The sequence below is a fragment of the Apteryx rowi genome, unplaced genomic scaffold (assembly GCF_003343035.1).
Source record: "Apteryx rowi isolate R43461 unplaced genomic scaffold, aptRow1 scaffold_25, whole genome shotgun sequence".
Lineage (NCBI taxonomy): Eukaryota > Metazoa > Chordata > Aves > Apterygiformes > Apterygidae > Apteryx > Apteryx rowi.
The window spans coordinates 3777242-3793673 of record NW_020448863.1 but is presented as its reverse complement, the minus strand read 5'-3'; the positions used below and the strand labels follow the sequence as shown (position 1 = coordinate 3793673).

The 16432-nt window shown below is 41.7% G+C and overlaps 1 protein-coding gene across 2 annotated transcripts; it reads right to left on the bottom strand.

Moving 5' to 3' along the window:
* Window positions 1-3950: 3950 nt before the first annotated feature.
* Window positions 3951-15998, bottom strand: LDHB (lactate dehydrogenase B). 2 transcript variants are annotated; one of them, XM_026066901.1, is made up of 8 exons: window positions 15917-15998; window positions 14730-14861; window positions 10890-11007; window positions 10196-10369; window positions 7690-7863; window positions 6207-6324; window positions 5162-5285; window positions 3951-4314 (listed from the first exon to the last, which is right to left on the bottom strand). In XM_026066901.1, exons 2-8 carry the CDS (start codon window positions 14853-14855, stop codon window positions 4147-4149), a joined length of 1002 nt encoding a protein of 333 aa, XP_025922686.1. In that variant the 5' UTR covers window positions 14856-14861; window positions 15917-15998; the 3' UTR covers window positions 3951-4146. The 2 variants fall into 2 exon arrangements, with proteins under 2 accessions (XP_025922686.1, XP_025922687.1); XM_026066902.1 differs by having other exon boundaries at window positions 3955-4314; window positions 15921-15938.
* Between the last annotated feature and the right edge of the window lie 434 nt (window positions 15999-16432).

Sequence of the window (16432 nt, the reverse complement as noted above, 5' to 3'; positions counted from 1 at the left end):
GAAGACTGAATTCTGGACCTTTGGCACAACCATGCTAGTAGTATCTCTCCTCTGATCATTATCTGTCAGTACCTGCTTGTCTCCTGTTTGACATTTACAGGGGAATCAGGCTGACTTTCTATTCTATATTTTGTATTTGTTCTGTACTTATATACCTGAAAATGCAAGGGGTGGGAGTGGGAGGGGGGAGAGCTGGGTCCTTACAGCAATCAAAATAGCATTCCTGGTCTTACTTCATGCGAGTCTAGCAAGCTGTCTTCAGCACTTCCACAAGTGTCCTGCTGTGCTTCTGCTTGCTGGCTGTACAAGCAAATACCTACTGCATCAAGCCCAACAGCACCTCAGTATCTTCTTAGAGACCAAGGAGCAACAAAGGTACCCCTTGGCACATAGGAACATGGTTAAAAACTTGTATTGCCTGTCACTTGATAAAATGAGAGCAAAGTCCACATATCAATGGGCTGTACAAACAAAGCATAAAAGATAAACATGAGTCTATTATGTTCAGAGAAACACACGAATATCTATTAGAGATTAAGTACTGATGTAATATAGTTATTAAGGAATTTGTATGGTCAATATGTCTGTAATATGGATAGACTCCAAGTAACAGAAAGTGATAGGCTGGTGTTTTGTAAGGGTATATAGGGAAGTTATTCTACAGCCATGCAACTTCAATGAAGTTAAGGTACATGATTATGTAATAGATCTTCTAATAAAAACTAATTGTGATATAATTAACAGACTTGCGTAGGGCCAGCAAACATCAATGGATGCCAAAAATAATTTGAAGAGTCCTTTGAGAAAATCTCAAAATTGCCTAATTTGAGATACTCATTCATATTTAACAAATTTGAACCAATCTGCCTTAACACCCRCAAGGCCACTTCATTGTTGTTTAAATTTCTTAAGATTTTCCTTAATGGCATCGCCTCCCAGGAAGCGGGAATTGGTGCAGTGAGGCTGCTGTTGTGCTAAGAAAACTTCTTATCACGCTAATCAATGTGGTTTCCTCATTCCTTGTAATTCCCTGTTTTGCCTGGACCACCTAGTCTCTTGTCTCAGGCTGCAGTTTTTGGGAGTGGGGACTATCATTGGCTTTCTGGTTGCTTAATACCTAGGCACAAAAGATCTTGTGCCATCTATGATCAGATGATCACAAATAAAAAAAATCTCCATGGACTCAGACTGGATTGAAGGAGTAGTAGACCAAACTCGGGATGACATTAAATTCCCAGCTCAGACAAGGACATCCTGCTTTCCTTTCAAGATGTCACAGTGTGCTCTGAGTCTCAGTTTGGTGACTGTGTGTCACGTGAAAGGGTCTCTCTTGATCCCACACTGTGTAACAAGCAAAGTATGACCCTACTCATTAATGAGTGTGAATAATGCACACTGATGTGATAAGGGACAAAAACCAATTTCATTGCAAATGAGTGAACTTTAAAAACAAGATTCGCCGTCAGAAGGGAAAAGTGCCCTTCCCTGTCTTCTAAAATGGCTGATGTCTCTTTGCATACATCAGTCTTAAGAATCCCACAAACTAATGAAGTGCCATAAGGTGGTTTTGAATTATTTCATTAACTGAGAATAATATAAATGAGAACAAAGCCAGGAAGGAACTGTGCAGTTATCCAGCTAGTCACATTCAGGTGAAAATTGCTAATGGGTGTATCCTGCAAACACTAATAGTTTATACCTTTTACCTTATGACAGCAGATCATGGACAATGAACAGTTTTTAATAGAAAGTTAGAAGACACCAAAAAAGTGAAATAAAGTCATGGGTTGTAATGAAAGATGCTCTACATTATATTGCTTTTCATTACTTGGTAACACAACATATAGAAGAATTTGTCCTCTCTGAAATGGCTGTGCTGCAGAGTGATGATTGGATGAGACAAAGAGAAGTTGAGCTAAACTGTCCAGATGTGAAAAGTCTTCCATCGAGATCTCCACACTAAGTTATGAAAGTAGCTACTACAATTTTTCCCTCTACTCAGTAAAGAAGTCTGTCATTAAGCCTGTGATGAGAATTTGACATTGGAAATAGCTTACCACACACAACTTTATTCTCAAAAAACCTTTTCTAAAGTCTTCCTGTGCTGTTGCCAGCATCCCATGCATGATATTTTACTAGCTACATAATACTTACCAAATCACAGGCTAGCAGCTATCTTGCACTATGACAAGACTTGCATCTCCTCTTTTCTTTAAAAAGGAGCTACAGAAATAAAGCTATTCATCTGTGAAAGCATTTTAATCCACTTCTCAAAGCATTATGATATTCTGGTGTCAGTCGCACACAAGCGACACAAGGATTGTCTTTCACAGTAAAAAGAAACAGAATGATGCAAATGAAGCAGTTATTACTTCACAGTGTCACAGTATGTATTATGAGGTTATATTTTCAGAATACTTGTTTGCTTAGACACGTTTGGGTAGTACCATCCTGAATACTAGAATGCCCTRTGGATTTATGGAAGGGCAGAGCTGGGGAAGATTATTTTTCTTTGAGGCCTTAGAGAATCAATAACTAACAAAAAATTATGTTCTTTCTGTTCTGCTTAAAAAATTAAGGGGGGGGGAAGAAGATCTTCCTACTCATTACTCATCCATTTAAAAAGTTCACAATACTGAAGGACAGGCCAATGTAACATAAGGAACACGGACATTGATTTGAGCATTCACAACTGCCTGAGCCTTTCAGGCAACTGGTTTAGCAATGAGAATAAATTTCATTCTCACCCACATATCTGTTCCTCTCTTAAAACTGGTCAAGTCTATTGCTATCAATTTAGGCAGAACAACTTCACACAAGACAACTAACTTCCATGCCCTCCAATAGTCTCTCCTTTCTCCCAAAAGCATGGTGGTCTTCAGGGCAGGAGTGTTTCAGGATACTTTGTCAGCCCTGGTCAGAGCAAGAGCAAATATGATAAATGAAATGCTGCTATTCTCAGGAACTTGCCCATGCTACCCCTTTATTACCTTAGTCCTAGAATCGCTGAATCTTACTCTCGGTGCATTTACTATGAAACAGACTTGCAGGCTCCTGAATTATATGGGATAGATGGATGCGGCACCTTTTGTCCCGTAGACACTTACATTGAGCAGTTCTAGGCTTGTCAGACTACTGTAAACCAAATCTGTAAGGCAGACAGTGGTTATTTTATAGCTAATAGCCAGTCAAGAAATGCACGTGAAGCAATTGAGAAATAATTTTTTTTTAAGTCAGTCCTTCTCTCCAAATATTTGTACAATCTATGCCAAATAAGCACTTGTGAAACAGTCATGCTCTTACTCTTTTAAGCAGCCAAAATCTAACTAGAGATTAAAGGCCCAATTTGACTTGTCCTATGAACAAGAGACTCATCGGGCTCCAGTCTTCGACTCTGCAAACTAATTTGGATTTTGGTAATTCAATAGAAAAACTGGTTTGTGTTCTAAACACCATCAAAACCAGAGACCAGAAGCAGGCATGAAAGAACTAAATCCAGAAAGAAAAAGAAGTAAACAATATGTAAACTTTTCACAGCAGGTTTCTGAAACTACAGAAGCCTTGTTTCTAGGCAGGTGGTTTACAGAAGCTTAAAGTTAGTACAAAATATGCCTGGCATATTTTTGGCAGCTGGCACAGAGATAACCCCCCTATTCAATTTTCTCTAGCCTTCACTAAAAGTGGAAGTACTATATCAGAAAGAAGAGTCTGGGAATGAACTACACTTAGTCAATACTTGGATGGAAGATAAATCTAAAACAGAAAAAATAAGACCGTATTAGTGAAATCCCAATATAGATGATTAGTACATTAATTGTTTCTAAGCTTTGAAGAAGTGTGTGTGTGTCTACATTTCCATGTTGTCTACATGACAGACATTAATATAATTCTGTATGCAGAGTAAGTTACATAATTAAAATGCAGGAAATATAGTCACTAGGACAACAAAACACACCTGAAAGTTACTTTATTTGTTCATAAGGTCTGTGCGTTACAGCAAGCATAGGTTTAGCTACTGTGGACAAAAGCTCGCTTCAGTCTGAAAGAGCATTAAATGTTAACCATAGAGATGGATAGTGAGTAGAGAGCCCACGTTTGCACACAATATGCAGTTTTTTTCTATTGCTGGAATCTAACATTCATGAGTTACAGATCTTTGAGATCTTTCTGGATGTTCCACAGTGTATCTGCACTCTTCTTCAGCTGAGCCACCTCATCATCCTTCAGCTTTTGGTTGATGACACTTGTCAATCCAGAGGCACTTAGGACACAAGGAAGGCTCAGGAAGACTTCATTCTCAATGCCATACATGCCCTGCCGCAAACAAAGGAGCAGTTAATCACTCAGACAGGAATCCAGCACCCCAAATCTGCTTTTAGTTTACATAGCAGTAGGCCAGCTGACAGCAGAGTTGAAGACTTGTATCATGTTCTAGCCTGCAGGCAAATTCTACTTGCAGTAACAATGTACTTTAAAAAAAATAAAAATAAACGAGTTTTGAAAACAGTGACTGGCAATCCTGAGATGGTTGACTTTAGGAATTTCCCCTTTGCCCCCACCAAAAAAACCCCCAAACAAACTCACAAAACTTATATAGCAATTAATTGATGAAAACCTCACAGACATAGGATTTGGGCATGTAGTAGTGGCAGGTCTTTTCTTCCTGAGTATAGAGGGAGCTGTAAGTTAAATTCAGCATGCCCAAAGTCCTTGCTTCGTCAGAGGAAACATAGCTGGCACAGACCAGGTGCAGCTAGTTACATAAGCTAAAGAAGGATATAGCTCTCCTGCCTGGCAATTTTGCTGCAAAGTGTTTCATGGAGTCACAGCTGGGCCTCCAAGGAGTTATTTGTTTTTGCACTGTTCGTTCCTTCTAATGAAGCTGTATGCCACACCTGGCGAACCTGATCCAAAATTAATTATGACATTGGCCAGAGTACAGAGAATTTAGTTACAATTCTTGTGAGAAAAGGGTAAGCTAAAAGGGCTGACTGAAAAAAATTGCAGTAGTAAGCTCCCTGTACAGTGCTTTCAAATTCAGAGCAGTATTTTACAAGGTTTCCTTTATTCAAGGCACCTTGCAAATTGGGACTCTGCACCTATTTAGCTCTTCCACAACAACAAAATAAAATAAAGCACCCAATTAGCTACCATTTCTTACCTTCACCATTGTGGACACTGGGTGAACCCGACACAGGTTCTTCAGCATGGTCTCACAGAGGTCAGCAACACTAAGGCCAATGGCCCAGTTTGTGTACCCCTTAAGTCTTATCACCTCATAGGCACTAAAGAAACAATGAAATACATTAGCTAAGGTGGCTTCAAGACACTTCCTGAATGGTAAGTCTTAAATAAATGTTTCACGTTTAAGAAGAACTGAAATCCTTGTGATACACATGATAAGTTCTGGATTTAAAAGGCCAAAGAGGAAACTTACATATTTCAGTATTAGACAATAAAAACAAAGTCTACCTTATCCCATATGCATAATTAAGAAACCCTACTGTACTCATGCTAGATATTTTTCAACTAATATTTTCTAAGAGCAGATCTTACAGTGTTAAACAGAAAATAAACAGAAATACAACTGAACAAGTTTTCTATTCAAGTCAGCAGACCAATAACTTAGATAATACATTCTGAATATATTTGGAATAGGTGAACATTTAGCGTCAAAGCCACGCACTGCCTACACACATATTCTCTGGGAAAAAAGTTTTTCCACGCTCAATATCTCTAGACACTTTATACCAATATAGTCCTTGTTTCACAAGCAAAACACGTGATATAGGTAAGTGAAGAGTAWCCTTTAGATAGAGTCAGTCATAAATAAAATCTTCCTATAATCAACTCCAGTGCCTGCTTGAAGGAACATGCTACCATTCCATAGGGAGTTCTGTTCCCTGTAAATGAAACTAACCACACAAGAACAAGTTCCTCACGAGAAATGCATGTCAGCTCTGTGCGTGTTGCAGTACTGAAGTGGGTATGTTATACAATAGTTGGACTTGCTGCAGGATGATAAAACTTATGAACTGAAATTATGCATTTCTGCCTTTAAATTAGTACTTTCCCTTACTAGTGCAACCCTCTTAATAAAAGGACACAAAAGTTGCAGTGGAATGTAGGCAGGGACAAGGAGGGAGCGAGCAGACCAGCTATCTTCACTGTCATGTACTGCCACCATATTCCTCAACTCACTGTACCTTTCCACCACCTGCTTGTGGACTTCCTTCCAGTTCTCACTGTCCTTGTCAGTTCCCATGGCAGGGCTCAGCTCCTGGAGGGAAACGCCTGCCACATTAACTCCACTCCAAACAGCCACTGTAATACACATTAGAGAGGTTGTAAGTTTTAGCAGCAGTTAGCAACTCCTTCTCTTCCACTCTGCCTGTCTAGCGACAAACTTGAAACAAGCTAGTGGCAGGCAGAACTACAATAATGCTTCAGAAAGGCAGATTTTAAGTTTTTGTTTCACCACTGAATCCTGAGAACCCTGGCTGTCAAATACGAGAAGGTGTAATCAAAATGTCAGTACCAACAAATCAATCTCTCAGCACTTGAATGAACTTTCAGTTCTTTACAGGTTTAAAGAGCTATATTTGAAATCAGAAGCCTCAAATTCTAGGAAACAGGTGTCTCTTAACTGTTCATCAGCCTTTTAAAAGTAACTAAAAAAAAAGAAATTCTTTCAGAACTGCAATAAGAACAAGGATGTATTTGCTGCCCCTCTAACTTGTATTAGGATTAGTCTCCAAGAATTCTCCTCTTATTCCCCTGAATAGCAGGCTAGCAATATGTAAACATACAATTCCAAGACAGGAATTTGTATACCTCCCTTTATGTTGAAAGGCTCAAAGAAAAACTCATTCTCTGTTCCAGTGAAGACTGAGAATGTTTCCTAGTTACTTCAGAGAAAAAGCAGCTATAACACCAAAGTAGAACGAGGTCTGCATATGCTCAGCCAAGCTTTGCTCTCATTACAGTGTAGGGCTAGTTTCAGTAAATCCCAAAGGTGATCAGATGATGTGCTTCAATCAGATTCAAAGGGACACTGAAGAGGAGGTTACCTTAAAAATGCACAGCACTAAGAAGTACAAACCAGCACCAATCACAGACACAGCTGTTCTGTTGCATCATTTCAGACTTGAAATGAACATCTGAACAAATAAGATTCTTTCATTTCACAGCGATTTAAAGTTATCTTCTCTAAGTAACATGGAGAAGCAGTCACAAAAGAAGGTAAGGATAACAACGGTAACTTAAATCTGAGTTGCTAGCATTTTTCACTGTTCGCAACAGAAACTCTGCAACTAATCTAACATGAGCTAATAGTGCTTTCAGAGGAGACCCTTACTACAGACTTTGTTACGTTACTCCAAAAACTGAGGCTAGTAAGGGGGTAAGTAAAAAGTAAAAGTAAAGGGGGTAGTCCTTAGGATACAGATTTCGCTGAAGAAACTGACAATTTCAATTCAGGTATTAACTCTATAGCCACAGTCACTCATTGAAAAACACGGAGCTGGATTTCCTGGACTTGTCTTAACTCTGTTCTTCATAAAAATACAACTAAGTGCCAGTAACTCAAGTTCAGCTGCATCTGTTCTTTCACAATTTTGCAACACATCTTAGGCCGCAGTCTCTTCTGTGGTATTGCTTATTCCCCACGAGACTGGAAGTGCTCCTTACCACTAGAATCACCATGTTCTCCCAAGATCCAGCCATGGCAGCTGCTTGGGTGGATACCAAGTCTCTCGGCCATCAGATAGCGAAATCTAGCTGAATCCAGATTGCAGCCACTTCCAATCACACGATGTTTTGGCAGGCCACTTAGCTTCCACGTGACATAGGTTAATATATCCACTGAAAAGAAGAACATGCATAGTAAGCAAAACAGTTCACATACACCAAAGAGAATCCTTAAACTACCTCACTGCAGTTGGTGGAGCAACCAGAGGGACTCAGAATACAGCTGGGCTCACTGGTCACAGTATTTTGGGCCTATTTGGAGGAATAAAAAAAGCATACACTGCTTGGATAACTTAGGGATTGTCTAGCTACTGTTCAAAAATTGAGGACAGTCACTAGAGAATAGTATCCTACCAGCTAAATCCAGAGGAGCTTCTTTGTCACAGCTGAACCCACAGGGCACCCAGAATTGGGACTGAACTCTATTTATCTGGCTAAAACCTTCAAGCAATTTCCTGAAATAACCCTACCTTCCACTTAATCATCTCTCTAGTAAGAGGTAAAGCAATTTATTTACAGTGAAACATGTTTGCTTTCTATCTCATAACTACTTCAGGTTTATTTCTTAAACAGGTTTGTGCTTTAAGCAGTCTTTTCACTGATTACCTCCACAGCATGAAAAGCCAGATGAGCTCTAAGTTTTGGTTGCATGTAGCTCTAAAAATATATGCATTTTTAGAAAAAAAAGAGAGGCTAGGTTGGGGGGAGAGGGGATAGAGAGGGAAATGAGCAGAGAAAACCTCAAGTCTGTAGCTCACAGAGCAGTAACAATGAACAGGCCACAGTAATAACAAGTTCTGACTCCAGAGCTTTAAAAGGTAAACCAGTTCTCAGGGGGAATGATCTTATGTACGTTTATATGTATACATCTGTAATGCATCATTTACTCAGCTCAGGCACCAAAAGTACGCAATTTTAGCAGAGTTCATACCTCGCTGTTATGAGTGACACACTCATCAGGCAAAGCTGCTCTACAGCCTCAATTAAGAGGGCTCCCGCCAGGATCGATGTAATCTGTACAGACTATGGGGCACCTCCTTGCCAAATGGCTACATTTTCTCTGGAAGATCTGGTTTTCAAGCTAGGTGCTGAGACAGGTACCCAGACTTTTGAGGGCTGATTTGCAGCCTCATTGTTTGCCAGCAGTAGGGCTTTCCACTTGGGGCAGGCTGCGGACAGTGCTACCAGAGTTAGAGCCCAGCCATATTTGGGGAAGTTAAACAGGTAAGGACATCAAGGTCGCACACCAGCACATGCGGTGGGCACACTTGATGTTCTTGAAGTCCTTTCTAATGGGCTTGCAGTAGCTTCCACTACAGAAGACTAGGTACAACATATGCCAAGGGAACAGAAAGCATTATAAAAACTATTCTGAAAAAGCAATTTACAGTTCTCCTCCTGCAGCTGCTGTACTGGAGGTAAGTCTATTGTCTCAATTTAGCCTTCCTAGAACAAGAACCAATTTATCTTTGACTCCATTCAGTATTTTAGATGAATGTTTAAAATCACCATAAGTTATTATACTTGTACAGTAGCCACTTGCTCAGTACACCAGCATTCAGTACTACTTGTACCCTAGCTACCTACCCAACAGGCACCAGCTGAGTTGCTAGTTTTACACATGTCATTTCGTCTCTGTAAAGTTATTGTTAAAAGCATCAGTGTCACTTAATTTCCAGGGCTCTGTATGAATAGCTTTAGTCTGATAGTATTGAATCAGAAAAGACAGCCCTATAGAGACTTGTTATAAAGTATACAAACATATACTTGTTACAAAGAATGACATTTATGACCAACTTTAGACATCCAAATGTCCAAGTTGTTCCCGTGCAATGGGATGTTTTCAAGTTAGCACACAAAAATATGTATAACCTGATTAAATCTTTCATAACCTAATGAACTATGTAGTTTAGTCTTTTCCTCAGCATAAGCTTCAGCATGCATCTCTTTTCCTGAAAACATAGCTAAGAGTATATATAGAATTTTTTATTTCAGCGTTACTGTAATTTTCCAACAAGTATGGTGCATATGTTCTTCATTCTGAAGAATGACCATATCTTTATATCAAGACACAGTGAAAGTTATTATCTATGAACAACTTGCAAGCAAATTGAGTATCTTTTGCACTTATAAGCYTTAGGGCTAGAAATTTAAAACTATCTATCTACTGCTTTTAAGCCAAAGTATGTAGAGAACTGAAATACTTGTCATGAGACAAACTTTTAGAATGGACACCATGGGAAGTCCTCAATAAAGAAAGCACCGGCAAGTGTAAATTGTTTATTTCTGTTTTACTGTTAGCAACTACATGACAGATGTTCAAACAGAAAAAAAAAAAACCTATTCATTTTCAACATTTAATCAATATTTGATAAAGTTAATAAAATAAAACACTAGTTCTCTGAAAAGTAGAATTTGTGGATGTTATAGCAGAAAACTGCCTTACCTGGGTTGGAAACCACGAGGATGGTGCAATTGGGACTGTATTTAATGATCTGAGGAATAATGAATTTGAAGACATTCACATTCCTCTGGACCAAGTTGAGACGACTCTCCCCCTCTTGCTGGCGAACTCCTGCAGTTACTACCACAATCTTGGAGTTGGCTGTGACAGYGTAGTCTACGACAGAGCAGAGGAGGCAAAATATAGAAGGTGCTGGATAGACTTATCACTCATGTCAACAGCATCTCATTCATACAGGTATTCTGGGTAGCTCCCCCACTGTGCAAATGTTCAAACCCAAACATGAGACACATCATCTCTTACATTGTCCAGATATATCAAAAAGTGGGAGTTGAGAGTCTTGGGTCTTGATTCAGCCCCTCTAAATCTCATTTCCACTACTTGAACACTATAAACAATACTCCCTCTACATTACAGAAGTAGTAGAGTCTCATTAAAATCAATTTTACTTGATTATCACCCAAAAGGGGAAAAGTGACCACTATAYGTAAAAGAAAGCCCAGATTAAGAGCCATTCCCATTAACAGTGTTGGTTGTCCAAATCCTTACCCCAGTTCATAACTTTAAATTTCTGATGAAATATCCTGAGTTCAATTACCATTACATGAGACTCCTCCACTGTCAAGCAAATTCACAAAATACTAGTATTAAATAAAAAGAGAGAACCCGAGTTCACCTTTGTCTGCCACAATCTTGTGAGTATGAAGAAACAAGCTCCCATGCTGTAGGTCCATCATTTCTCCTTTCAGTTTGTCTTCCAAAACATCAACCAGAGCAAGCTCATCACAAAGACCCTGCAAAAAGCAATGTGAAATTTAAAGGAGTCAGCGGAGTATGCTATTATTATCAGTTAGCTTGCATTTCAAGGTTACCTTTGTTGAGTTGAACTATATTAGCACATTTTTAAATAACACATCACACATCTGAAAGCACTTCTTCTCCATCAAAGACAAACCACTTGCACAGAACAATCTCAGTGTTACCGAGAGGTATGTTGGAACAAAATCAGAGGATATTTTAGCAGAAGTTCATAAACCTTTTGTTCAGACTTTCTAAAAAAAGAATGTATTATTTGTGGGAATTTGAGTGCTGACCTCTTTTCTCTTGTATGTGTGGGGATTTTGAGTGCAGACATCTTTTCTCTCTAGAGCTACCCCTTTGCCACTCATGCACTTCATAATTTAGCTGTTTTGTTGGGGGTAGGAATAGGGGAGGGGGGGGAGGAAAAAAAAGAAAAAAAGACAAAAAAGAAAAGCTTTCATCTTTCAGAGTCATAACGAACCCTCTGAATCCATCCAAGAGAAAGATTAGTATGCTTGTTTTGAAAATATTTTTATATCTAGTAAGACACAGCACACAGCTATCAAACAAGTATTCTCTTGTAACATTCCTTCCACCAATTCAGTTAATTTCAAAAAAATAGAATTGCAACAGACTGATTTTCCTTGATACTGAAAAACTGTATCAAGAGAAAACAGAATCTTTACCTAATTCTTCCTTTACTAGAGTTATTACAACATAGTTACTTCACAAACCAGAGTTAGCCATGGATGCTCATTATCCAGCTAGGTGCATTTGGGAGATAATGTCATACAGTCTCAGAATAGGAAGACATTTAAATTGTGGGGATTGGGGGGGGGGGGTAGGCCTTTCTGCTACATTGCAGAACTTTACCACCTTTTGACAAAAGTTTGAATTCTAATATACTTTTAAAGGCGTACCATGCAGTAAGCTATACAGCAATTCAAATTAGTACTTCTTTCTACTGTTTTCCTAGGTACTTGCATCCTGCTTGAAAGTAGTCAGCTAAGTCATTTTTATGCTGTTGAAAATGCTACCTTGAGCAAATTTCTCTCCTTTGTTTACTTTTTATATAAAAAGTAACACTCACTACATCACAGGGAAACATTAATTATTAGTATTGACTAGACTATTCTAAAATGCAACAATATACACTGTTTTTCCTCTAGGAAAGTATATTTAACAGCAGGCATAATGATGCTCTCAGTTTCCTTTCACAACTCATTTCAGCAACTGCTGGAGGAAAACTGTAAGAACCTGTACCCAGCATCTGCTTTGTTCTTAAAATAGTTTGCAGGTGAAGATACAATCTCAGTCATATAAATGTTATCAAAAATATCTTTAACTGAAGTTGCTGCTGTTAAACTAAAAAGTTAATGTAATCAGAAATGGGGGGGGRAAAAATCATGCGCATGTGTGATTATGTATTTATATATTTATACACACACACACAGTCAAATGATATGGGGCTTTCAGTCTAGACCTTGCAACCAATATTCACCAAAGCAGACTCTGCAGGTTCAGAAGCCAGCTCCCACTGAAACAGAATAATAATAATCTGGACTAATTCCAATGACTAATTTTGTGGATTTGCATCAGTATTGCCTAGAGAGGAAATCTGGCTTGTTATTAACACACATGGGAATAAGAAGCCTACACAATCACCCTCAAATGCAGCTTAAAATATTCTCATTAAAAAACAGCTGACACTTGAGGCTGTAGTGAAAATCTTTCAATTTCTTCTAAAATGGTATAGCAACATCATATAGCAATTACATATAGTAACTGAGAAGGAGCTAAAAATAACCAACACGAAAATTTTAGTGTTATTCAAGTGTGTATACTAAATCAACTACTACACCAGCAATCTGAACTTAGTATCCCACTGTTTTCAGCTATAAAAAATTCATCAAAACTCATCTAAAACACACTGCATCTACAGATTAAAGGTAGGAAATTAAGTGCAAAATTTTATGCTATGGTTTAACAAAAAGCAGAAGACATTTTGAAGAGCCAACCGTCTTGCAGAAGTCAAAGCAACATCTACTTTGGTAACATAAGTCAAAGATTTTTTTTATTGCAAACATTTTTTATACCGCAACTTATACTTGTGTGTGTGTGCGAGAGAGAGAAAACAGAAACCTGGGGAAATAGATAGTAACTCCACTGTGCCATAGCCTGAGCTTAAAAAGTTCAAGACCAGTTTTTACTATAGGTTTGGTGCATACTGCTCCCATTAACTGTAAACCTGTGTGCCTAGACTTCTGAAGACATAATTTGATCCTGCTTAGAGCAGCACGCAATCCAGCCCCCACATATGTTTAATAATGAAGTTCACTGTAACTTCACCTGGCTCCCGCACTGTCAACTTTACATGTTACAGTACTCCTTCAAAAATTAATGAGTTCAAACCATGAAAGGCAAACGTTTGTTTAAACACATTATATATATGTTTTAAAGAACCACAGTGAACTAACTATTCTTTCTGACATTTTCTATTATTTTTCCCATTACATAGTTTTAAAAATATGAAAATTATTTGTGAAAACTATTTGTGTTACTTTCACGTCAGTATTTAGTTTTGCTGTGGCCTTTACTTACCGTCCGTCAGTTTTTTCATGCTGACAAGGCTCATGATAAACTGTTGGAAATTTTGTAAGGATTAAAATACCCTATACTGTTCAAAACACTCAAGGTAACAGACAGAGGAAGGATTTGTCTTCAAATAAGAGACAAGTGTTTTAGTAGTACATGCCATATTTTTGATCTCAGCCTTGTATGCTACTAGATGCAGGATCTGCCCTGTAAGGGATTGGTGCATATTTTTTCATTACTTCTTTTATAAGAGGTCTGTGGTTCCCATTTGACTTTTTGAAACAGCATRAGCAAGGAATCATTTATTGATAACTCATTCACAACTTTCTCTAAAAAACAAAGAGCAAAACACAAAGATCCCTGTGTGCATGTTAGCCTTTGGTTTCTTCGAAGACTGCCCAAGACTGCAAAATGAGACTTGCCTAAAGAACAGTAACAGAAAATCAGGATAACCTCTAAGTCTGGCCCTAGATTTCTAGTCTTTGAAAACTGTAGGTGATATCTTGAGACACAATGAAATTATATAACCAGGCCATAATGGGGTGGGGGCTGGGGGAAGGGAGGGGGAATAAAGCAGCTCACAGACAGCAATGGCAATACTGTCAGTAACTTCAAAAGCCCAGTTATTAGGGCCCATTTGAATTAAGAGTGCAATAAAGCAAACAGGCATAGCTCTGTTTCCTGTCCCTTATTTCACACTGATTTCTGATCTGCCTGAATTCTTTGCCCAGGATCATAGCCCTCCCACCAAGCAGACTCTGGCCTTATCGAGGGAGGAAAAAAATAATAATAATAAAAGAAAGAAAAGTTTGGCAATGTTTGCAGAGCCCTTATTCACTACGTATTCCCAAATGCCTGCAAAATAACTCTGCACAATGACAGTTAGATTTGTTGCTAAACAAAGACGGAAAGGTGAGAGAACAGGAAGAAACTGAACGGGGAGGTCAGCCTGGCACGAAGGCTGCTCACGTGAGCTGCTCTCCGGTTGCTCACGACAAAAGCAACCAATTAATCTGCATATTAATTGGTACCATATTTCCCACCGTTTATTAAGACGCACAGGCGATGCATATCATTACGGCCGCAGCGACTCGAGCACCGTGTTGTCCTTGAACCTTACCTTTCCCAGGATGCTGATAGCACAGGCCATCCCGACCTGTCCAACCCCCACAACAGTTATCTTGTTGTTAGGGGCTGTCCTTTCGGCAGCAATGGGGGTAATCAGCTTCTCCTTCAAAGTAGCCATTGTGTTCTGCAAGGAAAGGGGGGAGGGGGGGGAGAAAAAATCAACGCAACAGAGAAAAACACGGCAGGCTCAGCCGAAATATGCGCTCTGAATGTGAGAAGTCATCCGCCAGGGCCGGAAGCGAGCAGATGGAAACGTGAATCTCTCCAAGCCGCTGCATGCGGCGGCGGTTTCCGTGGGGCGGTGCGCGGGCACGCTGCCATTGCTCGCAGGCCCTCGTGGTCCCCAGCCCACCCGACACGGGTCCCCTCCCTCCCGCCCTTCGCTGCTGCCCAGCCAGGGCTGAAGGGCAGGCGGGAGCGTGCTGGGGGCTATTTTGGCAGCACGTAACACAATATCCTTCTGTTGCCAAAGTTTCCAGAGCCTCCCAGCAGAAGGCACGGATACCGCCCATGTTAATGATCCCCTGTGGCATTCATTCATTTAGAAGATATATCAGGACTCTGGCTATCGCAATACTTGTAAAAATATGAATACTGTAAGCAGTTCGGGACCAGTAAACCTGCCTGGGAACTCCCTGGCCTGATACTTATTTCCATTTGGCCCCGGAGGCTCCCTTTGTTCAACCCAAGGACTTTTGCAGAGTATCCCTGACCTTCCTCTTTCCAGGCACCCCGTACCAAGGCAGGGGTCGGCTCTACCCCAGGGAGGCGCAGATCTGCGCTTGGGACAGCACCCACGTCCGCCCCGGAGCCGGGGCAGCCCAGGCGGCGCGTGGGGGCCCGCAGCAACGTGGCCGGTATCCGGGCCGGCACGTTGGGGAGGGAGGAGGAGGGGGGCAGCCTGCCCAGGCCAGCGGGGTTTCTCCGCAGTGCTGTGGGCCGGACCCCGGCGGGATTTGCAGTCCGATGCCTCGGGATCCGCAAAACGAGCCAGCGCTTCACCGCCTGCCTCGAGCGTCTTGGCGGCGCCGGGGGCGGACAGGGATGCGGGGGGCGGACAGGGATGCTCGGCCCGGGCCCGAACCCCAATCCCGAACCCCAACCCCGATCCCGAACCCGATCCCGAACCCGATCCCGACCCGGCCCGCCCGCACCGCCGCCCCCCGCCGCCCCCCGTACCCACGGGCGCGGAGCGGCGCGGAGCCGGGCGGAGGAGGAGGAGGAGGCAGCGGCGGCGGCGGCAGCGGCGAGGACAGCGCTGCAGCGCGGTGCGCGGTCGGCGCAGTGACGGCCCCGCAGCGGAAGGGGCGGTGCGCGCCGCGCCGCGCAGCGCAGCGCCGGGCCGCGCCGGACGGGGCCGTCCCCTCCGGGGGCTGCGCCCTCGCCGTCCCCGCCAAGGACGGCGGCTGAAGGGCGCGACGAGCCTCTACCCTTCGCCGCTCTCCCTCCCTCCCTCCCTCCCACCAAATTTTTTCCGGGGCTGCTACGGCGCCGATGTCGGGTGAAAGCGGGCGGGTGCGGGGGATGCGCGCTGGGAGCTGCTGGCGCTGCGGCAGGGCCCAGGCACGCGGGGGGCGCCGTGTACGGCGCGGCCCCCTCGGGAGCAGCCGGGGGGGCATCGGCGCTATTAGCCGATAAGGTCCAGAAGCGCTTCCCAGAGCCTCTGCTGCGCTCGGCCAGAAGGATTGCTAAGAG